Genomic DNA, 20,000 nt, shown 5'->3' on the forward strand with positions numbered 1-20,000 from the left:
CTTTGCCAGTGCTAAGGCTAGCAAGATTATAGTTTTTAGGTGTGGTCTTACTAAGTGGCTCAGAGGGCTCCTGAATGAAGCGTTGGAGGCCTGACTTTTTGCAGTATGAGCAAGACCTCAAGTGCTTCATGAGCATGTAGATCTCCCACAAGGAAGAGAGTACTATGTCCTTTATCTGGAACATCTGGTTCAGCGCTGAGGTGTAGCTTTTCACCACTGAGGCAGACAGCCTATCTCAGTGAAGGATGACTTCGAGGAAATCACAGAGAGGGGCCTCTGATTGGGATAGTTTTGCGCTGGACCTGTAAAGAGCAAGTAAGATTGAGCAGGTTACGTAAGAAGACTGGGTTTCTTTTGTGTTGGATCTGTGAAGAGTGAAATATGATTAAGTAACAACTCGATCAATATCCCACCACGTCATTTACCACTTCATATTATCAGTTAATTACGGTGAACTGTGGCAGCAGGCCTCCCCTTTTCCCTGAAATTTGTTGATGTGTTTATGTGTCATGTTTCATTTATGACATAATTAAGAAAATACAGTTTCTTAGTAAATCTAGGACTGTTTCATATATATCTCTATTGCACATGAAAGGAATGCTATTGCGAAATCTCAGTGCGATCAAACCAGACGCAAACGTCATCGATAAGTACCTGTGTAGTGTCTTAAAGACAGTGCGTCATCATACATTAGCATGCGTTTGCATAGGCTCAGCGTTCTCTTTTTGATCAGAGCTGGAGGCAAAGTCACGTAGCTGTGGGAAGTCCTTGGAAACGAGGTCATATGTTTGTTCGTGTGTGTGAATCTTAGTCTTGCTATGTAAAAGTGTGAAAGCTTAGATATTAGATCGACATGGGAGATCATCCTGTGCAGACCAATTGTATCCTTTTTGTATATAGTCTTTTTTAACAAATACAAGAAAAACCACTATGGAGTTTGTCTGAAATCCTGCAGAACATTGGTCTGATCTTCCAAAAACAGTCTTATTCTACAGCCATGGAGAAAATGAAGATGTCACAACCAAACTCTGACTGAGTTCCAAACACAGTCCTTATAACCAAACACAGAGGGAATTTCTGATGAAATACCTCCCATAACAGTGGTGGCAGCGGACACAACAGCGATCACAACAGAGCTTTCTGGCAGCGTCTCTACATGGCGTCTACATGGGTGGAACGGAAGCTCCGATACGGCGAGATGCCCAAACAACCATAGACAATTGTCATCTTCATAAACGACATGGTCTCAGTCGGACGGACAATTCGGTGCATCAAAACGTCTTGGAAGAGGAAGGAAAACAATCAACAACGAAAAAGCGAGGAAAACATCTGACCTTCACAACACATCTTCCCCAACGCACGGCAGAGAGAGAGAGAGAAATCTACACAAATCTACGTAACATTGCACATCAACACTCCACGATGTTCCTTGAGGGTTTCTGCAATCAACATTCATCAACATAAGAAGTTCAACATCCACAATAACATCCCTTCGATGACGTGTATCTAGCCAGACGGAAGTCGGACAGCAGAGGAACTTCGTCGACCTACTTACCAGAATCCAATAAAAAGCTAAGTACAGCCATTATTTATAACAGTTGGTATATTCATTTACAGTGTTCGGGTCTCGAGTGGCAGGTTGCTGATATAAGGTGAGCAGCGCCGTAGATTAATACCTTTGCCTTGCAGACGTAGCGGTTCCTGATACCTCATTTTTTCATACTTTTGTGTTCTTTTATTTTTTACGCTTGACACGTTGTTAACTCTGTTCTTTTTCAGGAAAGTGCATTTATTACTTATCAATATTGTATTTTATGATGCATTTTTCATAAGTGATGTTATTTTTTAGCAGTTATATGAATCTCGGTTGTTATTTACTTGCTTTCCTGGTATAGATTTATGAGGTTACGTAGCGGCCGTGTTTATTCATATAGGTTTCAAGATCACTTAGAGAGTAGGCGCGGATAGGAAACAGTAGGAAAATGACTCCTCCAACCCCAGGTGGGAGCGACCCCACCACTTCCCCACAGAATCCTGTAGTTACGGTAGTTAATGCTAGATCGCCAATTGTACCATTCGCAGGTCGTGTCAATGGATTTTTGACACAGGGTGTCGAATCTTGGATTTCGTCTGTAGACGTACACCTCACGGCAAAATCCATTACCGATCCGTCTTTACAATTGCAAGAGGCAAAAGAGTTTCATAGATTTTGCTAAAGGAGATGCAGGTGCGTACTTGCGGGGAATATCTTTTAAAGAAATAAACACTTGGGACGGTTTCAAAGCCAATCTGCGTTCCATTTATGGGAGTGAGGATGCATTGATGAAGTTCTTGCTTTTTAATAACATCATAAGACTCACATCTATGACTAATCTAAGTATAGCAGATAGGGCAGCTCTGATAGAGATAGGCTCGAAGAGTATAAAGGACAGATTGATGGCTCAAGTTGGGTCAATGGTAATCTGCATATCAGTTCCAAATCTGTCTGCAGATTATTCTATTTAACACTTGTAACAGCGATGTTACCTGAACCTTTGGTTAAGTGTTTTGATGAGAAATTACAATCAGATAGCTCAGAATTAGATATCTATAGACAAGTTCGGAAACACTTGTCCAAGTGTACAGATCTCGATCCTTCTCTAATTCAGGCTTTTACAAAGCAAGAAAACAAAAATCATGCGTCTACATCACCGCAACAGGTTAACTTAGTCACTAATAATCCATCAGCAGTCATTTGTTTCAATTGTAGGCGTCCTGGTCATATGATAAATGAGTGTAGATCCCGCTATTGTTCAATCCATAACAGTACAAATCATAAGTATAGTCATTGCAATGCAAGAAAGAAGAATCTAAACAGTAACACAAACATTCAAAGTACTGGTAATGACGCTAAAAAGCAACAATACCATGGGGGAAAGAACAAACAATACAAGCAGAACAGTAATGCAGGTCAGAAACAAGTACATTCAAATCGTTCCTCGGGAAAGCCAACTTCAGGCTCAGCAGTTCCAAACAACCAGGCGTCAGTGAATTTTCCGAATGCCTGCGGGCAGACAAACACCACATAGCCAGCTTAAAGGGGGAGGAGAGTGATATTGGGTTATCATCACCTTTTGAATCAGATAATAAGTTTAATGTTCTCCAAGATATGTGTGAAGACAAGAATTTTCCAGAAATCGAGGTAGAGTCTCCCAAACATGCAGAGCACGGTCCCGTAGATTTTTGCAAAATACACGCTATTATTGGCTCAGAAGAAGTTAGACCCACTTTACATGCAGTTAGCTTAGAACACAAGCATTTCACCTTGTTTTTTGATTCAGGTAGTCCACGTAATATAATGGATTTACGTACCCATCACCTTTTATTTTCAAGATTTCCCATCGAACGCTCCAATGTTCGTTTGTCAGAATAGGCAATAACGAATTAGATGTAATTGGTACATCTCAAATACAATACAGGTTGAGCAACGTACTTTCACGGATACCTTTATCATTGTTGGCAATATTAATATGTACCCAGTAGTTATTATGGGTTATCCATCAATGTCATTACATAACGTAATTTTGACACCCGCAAAACACGGAGTGTTTATAAAAGGGAAATTCTATCGGTCTTCACACACATTGAAATCTGTTTTGGATCAGAAGGAGACAGAGAGTAAGAAGATAACGTATATAGAAGAACCAGTCACTTGTCTCGTAAGCGATGATATTGTAACAGCAACCCAACATAACTCTCAGGCGCCCGTCCTTGCTGCATTTGCACAAACCATTGAGCCAAACACACCATCGTATCTCACGGTCAAGGTTAAAAGGAAATTGCCAGGCTCAGAGGTTTTAATTCTTCCTGATACTTTAAAAATCAATGGGCTTTCAGTCACGCAAGCATTATACACAGTAAATTCTGATTATCGGGTTAACATTGAAGTTTTTAATCACTTAAATGCTGCTTTAACAGTACATGAAAATCAACATATTGTCAATATCGAAGCATATAAACATCGAATCCTTACAGTTGCTGAAATTAACTCCACTGAATCAGCAACAGACGAATCTCTTTTAAAGGTAATTAAAGGCAAAATTGAAGCAGACATCTTAGATAGGGATATAAGCAAGAAATTTTTTTATCTTTTATCCAAATATAGTGATGTTTTTTCTACTAGTACTGGAGCTTTAGGCAAAACGGAAGTCATCGAACATCAAATTCGTTTAAAGGATAAGGACCAGGTCATTTATGTGCCTTCATATCGTCTACCGGCCAAATTTCTGAATGAAATCAATGTTGAGGTAGATAAAATGTTAAAAGAGGGGTTATTAAGAAATCTAACAGCCCTTATAATTTTCCCTTGATAGTAGTACCAAAAAGGATAAAACCTGGAGGATTTGTGTTGACTTTCAAGCTCAACGACCAAACTATCCCTGATCGTTTCCCAATACCTTGCACAGATGATATTTTGTCTCTATTAGGACAGAATAAATTTTTACTTCCTTGACTTACTTAAAGGCTTTCACCAGATACCCTTAGCTAAGGATAGTACCCAGTACACTGCTTTTAGTACAGCTAGAGGTCACTATGAATTCCTACGTATGCCATTTGGGCTACGTTGTGCTCCTATTACGTTCACTAGAATGATCAATATAGTGTTCGGAGATTTACTAGGGAATATTCTCCATGCTTATATGGATGATTTAGTCATATTTTCCAACACTTTGGAGGAGCATTTAAGTAAACTAGAAATAGTCCTTCAAAGGTTAAGAGAACATCATTTAAAAGTAAAAATTTCTAAATGTGAGTTTTTTAAAGACGAATTAGTCTATTTGGGTTTCATGGTATCTCGGCAAGGTCTTAAAGTAGTCCATGATAAAATCTCTGCTATAGTAAATTTCCCGTTCCTACTAATGTTAAAGCCATCCAGCAATTTCTCGGGGTTTCGGGTTATTATCGTCGGTTTATCCGAGATTATTCAGTAATAGCAGCCTTTAACTGATCTCATAAGGAAGGACGTAACTTTTAAATGGGAATCCCAACATCAAATTGCTTTGATACCTTTGAAAGAAAAATCAGTTCTGCTCCTATTTTAAAGTTTCCCGATTTTACTAAAGAGTTTATTATTGCAACCGACGCATCAGATCAAGGAGTAGGAGGTGTGTTACTCCAGTGGCATGACAAGTTTTTCCCCATTGCTTTTTATTCTCGCAAATTAAAAATGTCAGAGAAGAAATATGCAGTAATAGATAAAGAATGCTTAGCGATTGCTAATTCGTTGGTACATTTTAAATACATAATCTATGGGTATAGTGTCAAAGTTCTAACTGATCATAAGCCCCTTACTGACTTTTTTAAAGGTTTCAATCATAGTCCTAAAAGAACTCGGTGGCACATGATTATCCAGGACTTTGGAGCTAAAATTGGATACTTACCCGGTAAAGCAAACGTAATCGCAGATGCGCTATCTCGTAACCCAGTACCAACTCATTCAATACCTTTCGCTGATCTAGAAGAAATTCCAATTCCTTCGCAAGCTATGAAAATTGCTATCGAAAATGGTCAATCTTTAGTCCAAACAACAGAGAATATTACAGATATAGAGTGGAATCTAGATTCAGTACGACAAGAACAAATGAAAGATCAGAAATTAAGAGTAATAATAGATGCATTAAATAGGAATCCAGATGATAAGGAATATGTGAAATATACGAATCAATATTTCTTGATTAAGGATAACATTCTATGCCGATCCGTGGCTAGGAGAACCAGGAGTTCAACACAGTTAACTAACGACCAGGTGGTTGTACCTATCACATTAATCCCAATCGTTCTGAAATGGCTTCACAACCATCCTCTGCATGGTCATCCTGGGTTCGAAATAACCTCTCAAAAGGCCAAGTCATTATTTTACTGGTCTACTATGTTAAAAGATATTAGGACATATATTAAAACTGTGATATATGTTTCCGTCACAAGGGCCATACTAAGAATCCTGTAGGTCTCGGAACTTATCCTGTGCCTAGCAAACCTTTTGAAAGGGTACACCTTGATTTATTGACAGGTTTTTACGAGACAGACCGGGGGAATAAAAACCTCTTGGTTATAATAGACGCCCTTACACGGTATACTGAACTAATACCACTAAAAAGTAAAACAGCCATTGAGTGCGCAAGGAAGTTTTACGAGTGCTATATATGCAGACATGGAATTCCAAATATAATAATCTCTGACTCAGGTGGAGAATTCAATAATCACTTCCTTAACTCATTGTGCGAAATTCTGCAAATAAAGAAAATCAATACGATGATATACCATCCTGAATCTAATGGATTGGTAGAACGGGTTAATAGAAAGGTGCTAGACATACTGCGTGTAAACATAGGCGGTATGGACCCAAACTGGGATATTGCAATACCCACTGTGTCCAGTACCCTAAATAACAATTATCATACTTCAATCCGTATGTCTCCCCATGAAGCTGTTTATGGGATACCTGCTAGGTCACCTTTTCACATCTTATCCCCGACATCTAGTTTATCAGATCCATTGAAGGATATAATAGATGTTAGCCGAAGTAGATTTCAAACACTTTATCAAAACCTCTTACAGGCTCAAGTGTTAATGAAGAATGCACATGATAAAAAAGCTAAGGTCACAAAGCCTTACCAAGAAGGAGATATAGTATATACGTACAGGTCTATGTTAGAAAAGGGCTAAATTGGAAATTATTGCCTAAGTTTGAAGGTCCTTTCATAGTTATAGAAGTTTTAATAGGTAACCGACTTAAAATTCGGAATCAGTCCGATTCAACGGATGTTCGAACAGTATCTATCTCTCATGTGAGAGCTTAAGGCAATGGTTTGTTATGAAAAAGTTAATTATTGTGTGAATTTTTACATCATTTGAATGGTGCGATGTTTTTGTTTCATTATTTACAAGTTATTTTTTTTTGCAGGCTCCAACATGAAGCTTGTCAAATTATACCATGCACTATTCCTCTCAATGTTTATCGTAGCTGGGAAGAGTTCTGAAATAACTTTACATCATGGTTCTATAGTAGAGGAAATGAATAATTTCTTTCTAACTGGCAGTAATATAGTTTTAGAAGTCAATATGAACGCCATTTTTACTAGCGAAAATGAAGTAATAACTTTGAAATCAGAATTGACTCTTTTTGATCAATCTCTGGCAGACTTGCATAAATCATTCTTAGCTAGCAGTGATCCAACGTCGCCTAATCAAGTCAGTGACACAATTAATATGCTTTTCTGGGAATTAAGGAATAAAACATGCGAAGCTGAAATCTTGGCTCGTGATTTGCTAATGTGTTCAATACCTCACGACGTTACAGAAAGGCGTAACCCACTTGTTCTAGCGGCATTAAATTTGGTTGGTTCCGTAGCTGGTCTTGGGTTAGGGATTTCAAATCGTTTGAAACTTTGCGATCACGGGGTTAAAATCGAAAATCTGGAACATCAACAAGAGGTATTAGCATGAGAACTAAACAAACAAATTCAAGCTTTGAACAGCGCAATCAGTAAAGTAAATGAACAGTCACGACGTTTCAATCAGGTTCATGACACTCCAAGTTTTGTTAGCAACTTTGATGTATTATCATGCTAAAATTAATCATGTATACTGAGAGTTTCAAGCTTTATGGAAAAATCAAAAGATTACGTGGAAGCTATAACACTTGCTGCTAAAGGCGTGTTGTCTCTCATTTGTTACCGATTAAAGATCTTACTCAGATTATCAATAATGCTCACGATAAAATGCGCTATGTTCCAGTAGTAGATTTTCATAAAGTTGAATTTTATTACAGCTTGATCACAGTTAAAGTTGACCTTGATAAGATCGTAATCGACATTCCTTTTAACCCATCAGACGCGTGGAAAGCGTATAAAATTTCGCCTTTTCCCACGTATGTATCTAACGTCTCGACACCTATTATTAATAATCTGTCAGCTCTAGTATTGGTTTCCGCCAATAAGGAAGCTTTTACGGTAGTCCGAGACCAAGCACTGTTAAATGATTGCCATGATGTTATGAATAATGTAGTGTGCAGGATCGATTTGTTTGAGTTCTTGAATGTATCTGATACGTCCTTGAATTCATGCGAATTTAGAACCATACATCGTCACTTGCCCAGATGGTACTAGGACAACATGACACATGTTCGTCGTTAATGATGGCTGCATTGCAACAACGTCGTCGCTCTTCATCCGAGCTGTGGTAACAATCATCCGTGGGCGTAATTTCTTCATCAACACATCGTGGGGAAACACTAGGCTGCAAGGTCTAACAATTCCCTACAGCAGGCCCGTCGAAAACGCTATTGCATCATTAGACGTGCTGTCTCCTGCGAGCCATTCTTCTGATCACCATGATTTTCTTCTCCTCTACACATTAATTGCCGTTGGTATGTTGCTGGGAGCCGTAGGCGTAATCGTCAGCGTAATGTTTTGGAAAAAAGCACGAGAGATGAAGGAAACCATTGCGAAATCTGCTGGACTGGCGCAATTATATGTTCCGAGTTCGATAATGGAATTACTGGCCAGTTTTTCATTAAAGCTCGAATACACAGAGAAAGACTGAAAAGGTTCTATTTTTGGTGGTAATATATGTGAGGAAGAGCTGAACATTTCCGGTGATATCATTTATCTACATTTATTTCTTTAATAACCTATACTACATATGTATGTATCAATTGCGTGTAGTAGCATGTTGTTCATTCAACATTTTGCATTTAGTAATTTGGTTGTCCATACTGATTAATCTATCAGGATAACTGTTTGTTTATATAGACTTACCATATGGTTATTACTTTTTGGATACATTTTTTAAGCATTGATTTCAATCTCTATCATTGCGAGTGTATTCATATAGTCTGTGCACAAATGTTTTTGCTTCGTATACGAGTTGCATTATCATTTCTGAATTGCATTATTTTATTTGATTTATCCGGATTGCATTATCTATATATGATTTATATGTTAATCATTAGCATTATCAGTATAATCAATATTTGAGTTATATAACTTACCTTTTTTTTCTCACTTTGCTACATTTTAGTAAGACTTGTGTTCACAAATGTGCAACATATTTCAGTATTTGCTGTCTTCAGTAATTACTATGTATCCTCATTCACAATTTGAGTATAATGATTTTTGGGAGCGTATATTTTCTTTTGCTTTCTGAGAATTTATGCTTAGCTAGTGAATGCCTGTTTTGATGATTTCGTTCCTATTGTGTTTTACGTGGCCGAGCAAATGTCATGTTTCATTTATGACATAATTAAGAAAATACAGTTTCTTAGTAAATCTAGGACTGTTTCATATATATCTCTATTGCACATGAAAGGAATGCTATTGCGAAATCTCAGTGCGATCAAACCAGACGCAAACGTCATCGATAAGTACCTGTGTAGTGTCTTAAAGACAGTGCGTCATCATACATTAGCATGCGTTTGCATAGGCTCAGCGTTCTCTTTTTGATCAGAGCTGGAGGCAAAGTCACGTAGCCGTGGGAAGTCCTTGGAAACGAGGTCATATGTTTGTTCGTGTGTGTGAATCTTAGTCTTGCTATGTAAAAGTGTGAAATCTTAGATATTAGATCGGCATGGGAGATCATCCTGTGCAGACCAATTGTATCCTTTTTGTATGTAGTCTTTTTTAACAAATACAAGAAAAACCACTATGGAGTTTGTCTGAAATCCTGCAGAACATTGGTCTGATCTTCCAAAAACAGTCTTATTCTACAGCCATGGAGAAAATGAAGATGTCACAACCAAACTCTGACTGAGTTCCAAACACAGTCCTTATAACCAAACACAGAGGGAATTTCTGATGAAATACCTCCCATAACATATGTGCACCAAGACCATATTTCATTTGATTTTTGGGGCCAGTTTAGACAGGTTACTGACCAAGTATGACATTATTATCCTCAGATCTGACTGTTTAGTAATGATCAACAATTACTCAAACCACCCCAAATATACCAAGATGTCTCAGGGTGTAATCACTGGCCCCGCTGTTTAGGGGTTCCAATGTCTTTTGGAGATCATCACCATAAGTCATTTAGAGTTTATTTTTTTTACACCTTTACTGAAATTCATTCATAATCTATTATAGCCCAACACTTTAAGTCATTCAGAAGGGAATTAAGACCACAATTTTGATTCATTAGGAAGGTTTATTTCAACATATAATATGGATTCTCAGTTTTTAAGGAATTTTGTTGGACCTCGTGTCCTTAAGGTAAAAACATCTTTTGTATAACTCTTCAAGGAACCATTCCTCTTCAACAAAAATGTTACTGTAACCATTTAGAAGCACTGGAATTCATATTTAATTTTGTTTCCCGAGTGTTAGCAGTGCATATAGATATATGGATAGAAAGGTACCGCAGTTTAAGTACTGGAAATATTATCACCCTCAGTAAAAATGAACGTTTTCACTATTACCTGTAAGATAAAGTGTCACAAAGATCACTGGCACTGATACTTTTCTAGGGATGCACAGTAATGGGGGTAAGACTTCTTCCACGAGAGGTTAGGTCAGATTGCATTACTTTCATCTGAGAGAGGTCAAAGAATGAGATATGGTGCGGAATCAGTCTTAATTTAGTGTTATAGGTTTATTTAAATCAGTAAAAATACTCTTTATGATACACAAAATACTCATGATTTTTTTCAATTACAAATATCTTCATGCGAAGATATATTGAAAGTTTTTGTTCCACCGCATTTATTTTCTTGTAATGCAGAAAGTCCTGAGGGATCAAGGAATTAAAAGAAAGAAGATGCTACATAAAAAAGCCCTTTATACTTAAGCATTTTTTGAATTTCCCGAAAACTTGTAAACAGCTAGTAGGCTACGTATATATTATTCATAGACTGCCAAGAACCCTCTGGATATGATTTGTGTAGCCTTCTTGGAAAGTTACTTCTTCTCTAACATACTGCATATTCTTTTAAGAAATTATTGGTTTACAAACACAAAGGTTATTTATGCCGCCAGCAAATCAGACTGGCTTATCTAAATATCGTTATATCATGAGGAATCTTTCAAACTTATAGTTACAATCATAATGACATATATAACAGTGCTTATCATCTTCTTAAATATCTGGACATAATTTGCAGGTTCCTCATAATATCAAGCAGTTGACAGACTGTAAGTGAACATTATGCTTTTACCATTTAATTATACCAGACATTTATTTTTGTATTAATTAGAATAGTTTACCAGCCGGCATGAAGAGGGTTCATACTGAACAAGACGTGCAAACTTGTCCATAGCAGTGAAATTTAGTGAGACCAAAACTTATTGCCATAGAGTGGATGAGAGGTAAGTAACAACACCGACGACCAACAGTGAAGGCGGCTGGACTGTGACTGACCCTCCTGTTGTTGCAGTCAAACGATCTCCGAAGATGGCTAGGAGGCGCATGGCCACACCATTGCTCCAACCGAACCCAAGTTGAACATTATACTCTCCACCACCTCCTGGCAGGCCCAGCCTTTCCACACTATACTGCAAATTGGACAAATATTATGTAAATGTTAAGTTTGTGCACACATTTTCTCATTAAAGAATGTCCATAAAACTCCAGTTCCTTGGAAGAAACATTCGTAATGTAATGTAAGTCAGTGCAAATTAACCATAAGTAAAACTGAATAAGAATTTTCCTTCACTTGACCGGCATATTTCGAGTCTATGGGAAATAATAATAATAATAATAATAATAATAATAATAATAATAATAATAATAATAATAATAATAATAATAATAATAATAAAACATAATAATAAACACTCTTCATCACTTTTATAAACATGGAGAGAGCCCGACAGTGCAAATTAATGCTAATTCACTAAAATGATGATTTTTTTTTTTTTTTTTTTGTGTTCGAGTCTTTATAGTTCTTGAATTATAAAGAGTATGTGGAGAGCCATGGATCTTGGTCTTGTGATCTGGCTTCCTGTTTCACTGAAACATCTTAAGAGTGGGGGGGGGGGTGTTGCTGACAAATTTGGAACAGTGAAGAGAACAAGGAGATTTCACTAACACAAAGTACTACTGAATCAGTTCCTCTCCTGTGGGTGCTATGTTCCAGATGCTAAACGCCAAATTTGTTTGAATTGTTTTGTCGTGATTGGCATGCTTGAATGTTGTCTTAAGTTCACTGTTTTGTGTTGCTATATGCTCTTGTTATGTAAGCAATTATTATTTTCAATAAAAATCCCATTTCTTTATTTGTTTAGTAACAACATTTGAGTGAGATTTTGTTAAATACTTTAGTAAAATTAGATAGAGAAAGATGGTTTAAAAGCAGACCATTTTACAGCTAAGGCAAACCTCGCTTCCTATTTTTCAACACAAGGAAGAATTAAGCTTACACCATTTTTTCTAATATATACATTTTCAGCCCACAAATGAGAGTAGCTGCATTCACTTATCGTCAAGGGCGCCATCATCCAGTGTAGCAAATTTTCAAAGTAAATTTTCACTGGCTTTTTCATATAAAAATTCTTAATCATGTGTATTTGCAGAATTACCCTTTAAATATTCTAACTTTCTTTTCCCATCAAACAACTTACAGTTTCGTTTAATATTCGACATGGAATAATCTTCCATTTAGTATAGCCTAAATACCTATTAAAGTCTACATTGGGAATTAACTCATTTCTGTAAGTACCCTTAATATAACAGTGATCACTGTAACTGTAAGAGTCGAAGTTCTTCCAAGATCTTGACCGTGCTCTGTTCTCCTCAGCAAGTAGCTTCCGTTCTTTACAGAATACTGTACACATCCACATACAACTCAAAGCATCGTTTTTGATGGCCGAATACAATTGCCTGGACTCACTGGGGAAGGGGATTCTGTAAGAACCTGGTTGCTAAGCGTCTTTCCACTTATTGCCTGATATTTTCCGTTCCATAAATATTTGAGAACGCATTCACCTAAGTCTCCTCCAGTCTCATTTAGGATGTGGCACCCACGAGAAACATGCCAGCCGTTAAGCAAAACTTGTGAAAAGATTATGATAACTACTCATATTTTTTATCATGTTATTATCAGCTTCCTTCCACTTCTATTGGGACCTTTTATGATAAACTAGGATCAAATTCCAGCACCTTTCCATAACATTCACATTTTTTAGTGGCCATAATATCGTGTCGTCTTGGCTGACGTAAACCACCAATGCTAGCGAGCTCATAAAACTGGTATTCCTTTGTCTGAAACACGAAATTCATATCGATATTCGATCCGAGTCTGTCCCTGCACCAGTTCCACCATGATCAATCAATAAATCTCTCTCTCTCTCTCTCATGACAGAATTCAACTTAACCAGACTGTATTTAAGTGAAAAAGCTAGAGCAAACAAGGTTAACAGGAATGTAACCTTGTAAAGAGGCAATGTTGCTTTGATGGAAAAGCTTGAACGGGGGCCAGTAGTGACTTATAAAAAGCTTGTTTTTTCCCCTATGTAAGTTTTGGAATTTTCCTGGTTCTGTTGCCCCAGCCCCTCATTGGCTTCCATCCTATAAAAGATGCGCTCCCCTCGAGAACTTCCTTCTGGGCTAAGCCCTCGCTCCAACTCTTGTTTCTTCCCTCTTTTGCTCTTGTTTCCATGGGGTGTGATGCAGGCAAAGGGATCACAGCCACTGTCTGCCCCTTCATTTCGGGTTCAGACTCATGTTTCGCGGGAACGGTTTTGCCCACTTTTGCCTGCACAAAGGATATGCGAAGTCATATTGTTAATGCAAAAGTGCACTCATTATAATATATAGCAAACTCATCATTTTCATTAATATTGAAAAAAGAAAGTTTTGATAACTTCCATACTGCTATTTTACCTATCTCTTTCCATTTTTAACGGATTAAAGTACTGTGCTTCGACGCCGTATAGCCTAACACCACTTTTTAAAGGGTGGGGTGAACACACGCTTTGAAGATCTTTGCTCCCCAAAAGGTACAGTTGAATGAACCTCACTCAAGTGGATGACCGCACTGCACCGCTACAACTCTGGGAGCCGGCCAATGAATCGTTTACTCAGATTTCTATTTGTGGACAATACTACATAATTAAAGCTGCTTCTTTAATTTTTTTTTTTTTTTTTACAATATTCGGCTTGCGAACATCGGAATTATATTTTTCTTTTCTTATTTTGCTCCCCCTAGCCGAAACAAAGAGACTCCTATTATCCAACGAGACTTTCAGCTATCTCCTAACTGGTGTGTCCCCTCATTGTGGTATTGTGAAAGTTCAGCCCATGATTTTGCGGCCAAAGATGTCCTCAACTTGACTCTTCACGACGTCATTTTGTGGCCTCCAGATCCTTTCCATTTTCCTAGCACAAGAGTTATTGCAATTTATCATGTGTAAAAGGAAGTTACATTTTGTTTACATAAAACTTTCCCCTAGGGTTAATATTGTGGCCGAAAACCAACTCACAAACAATATAATTGTACAACTTCAAATATTCCCTAACTCTGCTCATTTGCTTTATCCCATCCTTGATTCTCATCGTGATAATCAATACCTTTTTCTCTAGAAAGCGCTTTAAATAAAATGACTACTCCAGATTTTTAAACGAACAAAAATCAAAACCCCTTAAAAATAGACCTAAAGTAAACAACGTTCATTTGTTTTCATAAACACTGTGGTTGTAAAAAATAGTGTAAGAAGTGAAGTTTCTCAATTCTTACCGTTTTCCAAAATGGAACTGATGGAGCCTTCCTTTACATACATATTAGGCGAAACCTCCTCCTTCAAAATCAAATGTCCAAAGGGGCATTTGATCAACGCAAACATGTCATCTCCATGTCATAATGACTAGGTCAGGATTATGAATGTTAGGGAAGAAGGAAGTTTTGAAAAAATTTCATTTAAAACTGACCGAGGTGGGTGAAAGGGGAGCGCATTCTCTAAGGTTTCGTAACATGAAACTCCAATTTAAAAGGTTTGAACTCAGTTTCTTAACTTCATAAATCTTCCATATTTCGGGATCAAATTGGAACAAGCCCTTCTCCGTTTTACATGAACAAAATTACATCGAAACTGGTCCATGAGTTCAAAGGTCTCGTGACGATCGCCTTTTATGTCTCAAAAAATCTGTTGCTTTGTTTATATGCGCTTGGAACATTATTCCAAATTGCGTTCCCACCAAATTTGGCGACACATCATAAGTACCACCAAATTTTTATGTTGGATATTGCGCCAGCGACAACCGCAGATAAAAGAACTCCCAGTTCGTGAATTTGAGAGGGCCACAAATGCAAAGAACGGACAGCAGTTCCGGGGACACCTACTTGTGATGTCACTTTATTTGTATGGAATAAACTTTTTTTTTTTTTTTTTTACGGGAGGGTTTGAAAGACGTTTTCCACTTACTAAGATCAGCGAGACTATTTATTCTAAGCCTTGTCAATATTCTGTCAGCTTTCAGCCTCTTTATGTTCTTATAATAGTGAAGCTCACTATCATCTTTCTTAAATTTTTCTGGGAAACAATTCTTTTTCTTGTCATATCACAAAACACCTCTCTTGGAGGAGGAAAGTTCACTATACTCAGTTATGTTAACCTGACCATTACAGCTGTGTGCTTATTTTTCTTATTCCCACACTAAAGCTCTGATCATAACCCAGTCTACTTGATTTAATTGATTTACGGTTACTAAAATTGACCTCACAACATCTAGTCATTGACACTGACCCAATCTACTTGGCAGGTTGGTTAGCGTCCATACCACTTTTGGAAATCAATTTATTCTTTGACTTAGGTGGTATCTTTGAAAAGAATTCGACTCCCAGACGCTACCCATGCGGTATACTTCTCCGCTTGACAGAGATTCCTTAGGCAGTACTTTAGGGAACGGGGAAGAGTTCAGAGGTCAACAGTGTGCCTTGTTTCTGCTTCGACAGTGCTTCTGAGCATGCCACTGGCCCGAACTGGCACAGTTTAATGTAAGCCAACCAAAAATCCAGAAAATAATTCTTCATTTTCGCCTTTAACATTGGGATTTGTGTATCGCAAAAGTTCTAGGGAAATTTAAACCGTCATGTAAATGCTTCATCAAAACAAATTAATTTGTATTTATTTACATTCCTATATATTCCAAGAAGTTTCACTTGACTTACTACTAAATATCAAATATTTATTGTTTATCATTTATTTATTATTGCTAGCGTACTGCATTGTACTTCCAGCAGTAAGTACACACTGAATTTTATATAGCATGAGGAATATTATTCATGTGCTGCCGTATATTTAGGATCGCAATATGTTGGAGACTGTACTATTTAGCTGTCTTCTCTCTCTCTCTCTCTATCCAGAAAATGATCTGGGAAGTTTGTTCAGAAACGTGATTGGACGTTAGTTTCCTAGATAATCAAGTCAGTTTCCTAGATAATCAAGTAATGAGAAAGCAGCAACCAGTCTTTTTCTGTTTAGACAGTGTTGTGATTGTTATGTTGTAGGTTGGCAACACTGTATGGCGCTCTTGTTCTGTGGATATGATAACAATGTTACCAGAAGACAAGATGTAAACATTGAGGGCACAACGGGCAGCATCGCGTGTGATGCCTTCGAATTAGGTGCTAGTTCACTTGGATGAGTAACAACATTCACATAATAATAAATGTGAAATGGTGGGCGTGATATATGCGTTCTTTTGTTGTCTATGTCTGTAGATGAGAAAGTACTGCACTTCTTTAGTTCTTTAGCTCTTACAAAACTTTATTTTCTTTTGTTACGGATGAATTGTTTGAAGTTTTGTGTTCAATAAAGGCTACAAACTAGGCCTAGTTTTATTACAGACAGGTAATGGAAAGCATCCAGCAAACTTTTCTACTAGGGCAGGTTGTAAGGGCGACAAATCGTGCCTCCCCTTTCTTGTGTTTCTCCCTTCAGATGTACATTAATCACGTCATGTATATTACCTGTCTTTATTTCAGATTCTTTATGTACCTCATCTTATGCATCACTGTACGGCCTTTCTGCCAACATGTATATCTACCTTTTATATGCCATGTAACAAATATTGTACGTATCTTTATGCTTGTAAGAAAACACAAATTCTGTATGGACCCAGCAGGAGCCCTTGGGTAACCCGGTACCTTTCCGTCTGCTTTTTGTTTTATAAACACCTGTCGAGAATAATAAAAGAATCAGCCTCTCTTTTGACATTTCTCTTGAACCTCACACTGGTGACCCAGGGTCAGGGACAGGTAGCGTGGTTTTGGCCCAGCCATTAATGGACTAACTACGGCCGCACCCTACCATCAGAAAGCCTTTAGCAGACTAACTACGGTGTAAAGTTTAGGCCCCTGATAGCACCCTCCCTGGCGCAAAATGTGCCATTAACGGAATAAATACAGCGTACCCAAAAGGGCATGTTTTGGCACTTTGTTCAACCTCTCGAACAAATCAGCACCATTAACGGACTCAATACGGCGCATTTTCCTGAATTTTGGTGCGTGAGAAGTAAAGATATCAGAAGCAGAACTTCAATGCAAACCTGCGAGCACCGTCTGTACACCTCTCTCACCAACAAAGCCAGACACAGTCAAACTTCCCCCGTTCTCGTGGCAAAACACGGCATCATGGTTCCGGCCACAGACACTCACTTTCGCATGGCGTGCATCTCAGACGATGCTACCAAATCAGACATAGTCATGATGGCACTTCTGGAAGAAGTATTCAACAGAATCTCCCCTGGACAAAGTCACATTCGCGGACTTATAAAACAAACTGCTGAATTCTTACTCCATGCCCGTGTCTGAGAGAGAGCAGCAGGCATTCGACCTGTTATCCCAGCCCCTCGGAGATGCATCACCCAGGGAAGCCTGGGACCAGCTGCAGGGGTTGATAACACTTCCAGGCTGCGACGAGAACGGGAGGAAATGGACTATAGACCTAACAAAATCAATTTTCCTTCGGTGCCCCCCCCAAGGAAGTTTGGTGCCAGATAAGGGATGCAGAGAACCTAGACATGGATGCCTTAGTCGACGATGCCCAGAAACTATACGAGGCCACCAAGGCCTCGACACATGCCACCGCCCTCACAGCCGCTGCCTTGGGAGCCTTGAACCTGTCGGAGGAAGGCTGCGCCGACAACGGAGACATCAACGCCATTTATAAGAAAAGACTTCCACTCAGAGAGCACAGGACATGGTCAAACCCAGCATGGTGCTTCTACCATAGAAAATTCGGGACCAACGCCAGAACCTGCAGGCCTCCCTGTTCTTTCACAAAAAACAACAAAGGTGGCCACATGTAACAGCTGTGGCCACGAAATCCAACTCCCCCCGTCCAGCAGGTTTTTTCATCATGGACAAAATTTCCAAACGTCACCTGCTGGTAGATACGGGGGCAATGCAGTCGGTTTTCCCGCCATCCAGGGAAGGTTTAGAAAAAATACCTGACTCAATACCCACCCTCACAGCAGCAAACGGAACTCCCATCCCCACTTATGGCATGACGACCCGGGCTATCTCAATCCTGGGTCGCAGATACCACTGGCCTTTCGTCATAGCAGACGTTAAGTTCCCCTTGCTGGGCACGGACTTCCTAGGGCACTATGGACTTCTAGTCGACGTCGCCAGACAATGCCTCCTTGATGCAGGAACATCCCACTCACGTCAGCTCTCCACTGGACCTGGAATGCCCACCATCTGCTCCACAACCCCCAATAGCTACACATCCCTCCTACAAGAGTTTCCAGACATATTCAAACCAGAACTATGCCAGTCACCTGGGGCTTCAGCAAAGCACAGCATCTTCCACCACATCACCACGATGGGCCCACCAACCCATGACAAGTTCCGACGACTGTCCCCCCAGAAGTTACAAGACGCCAAACGAGCCTTCGTAGAAATGGAACACATGGGTGCCTGTAAAAAGGCACACGCCCATGGGCGTCTCCCTCCACATGGTAAAGAAATCTGATGGTTCATGGAGGCCTTGCGGCGACTATCGGTGCCTGAACTTGGTAACAACACCAGACCACTAACCCCTCCCTAACATGCAGGACCTGACGGGTGCCCTCCACGGAGCCAAAATTTTCTCCAAGATGGACCTATTGTAGTTGTACTTCCAAGTCCCTGTACATCCCGACGATGTCCCAAAAACTGCCATCATCAGGCCTTTCGGGAGCTACACATTTTCCTATTCCACTTTTGGTCTCAGGAATGCAGGCACCACATTCCAGCACCTGATGGACACCATCTTGGGAGATCTGCCTTTCTGCATCTGCTACGTCAATGACATCCTCATTTTCTCCAGGTCCCCAGAGGAACACCTTTGCCACATCAGCACCGTCATGAAACGCCTGCAGGGCAGCAGATTAGTTGTCAAGTTCGACAAGTGCATTTTCAGGAAAGAGAAAGTAGACTTCCTTGACCACGAGATTCACCAGCAGGAGTGTGCCCCACCGCCCCTAAAGTAAAAGCTATAGAAAATTTCCCGGAACCACAAAACATCAAGGCCCTTCAGAAGTTCCTAGGGATGTTAAACTACTACCAGCGCTTCATCCCAGATATCACGCGCATCATGTACCCCCTGACGTCAATCCTGAGGGGGGAAACCAAAAACACTAACACAGGAAGCTCCACAGCAGCAGGCATTCATTCAAACAAAAAGGGCCCGCTCCAATGCCACCACCTTAACTCACCACAACCCTGCCGCTGCCCTCAGGTTGACAACGGATGCCAGCAACATCGCCTGCGATGCAGTACTCGAGCAGCTGGTGAATGGCACACCCCAGCCCTTGGCCTTCTTCAGCCTCAAGTTTTCGCCAGTTGAGACCCACTACAGCGTCTTTGACAGAGAGCTGCTGGCTATCTACCAGGCTGTGAGGCACTTCAAGTACCTGCTGGAGGGAACCGAATTCACAATCCTAACAGACCACAAACCCTTGGTTCACACATTTACAAAGCAGGGGGATGCGTGGTCTGCAAGGCAACAGCGGCACCTGACTACCATCTCTGAATTCGGTTGCAC

The 20,000-nt window shown here is 39.5% G+C and overlaps 1 protein-coding gene across 1 annotated transcript in view; it reads right to left on the reverse strand.

Moving 5' to 3' along the window:
- Window positions 1-10,162: 10,162 nt before the first annotated feature.
- LOC136827173 (uncharacterized) overlaps window positions 10,163-20,000 on the reverse strand; it is a 369,000-nt gene continuing 359,162 nt past the window's right edge. The window contains exon 16 of the mRNA XM_067084944.1: window positions 10,163-11,525. Coding sequence (XP_066941045.1) covers window positions 11,316-11,525 — 210 coding nt within the window. The 3' untranslated portion in view covers window positions 10,163-11,315. The remainder of the gene's footprint in view (window positions 11,526-20,000) is intronic.

The sequence above is a fragment of the Macrobrachium rosenbergii genome, chromosome 41 (assembly GCF_040412425.1).
Source record: "Macrobrachium rosenbergii isolate ZJJX-2024 chromosome 41, ASM4041242v1, whole genome shotgun sequence".
In the NCBI taxonomy this organism is placed as follows: Eukaryota; Metazoa; Arthropoda; class Malacostraca; order Decapoda; family Palaemonidae; genus Macrobrachium; species Macrobrachium rosenbergii.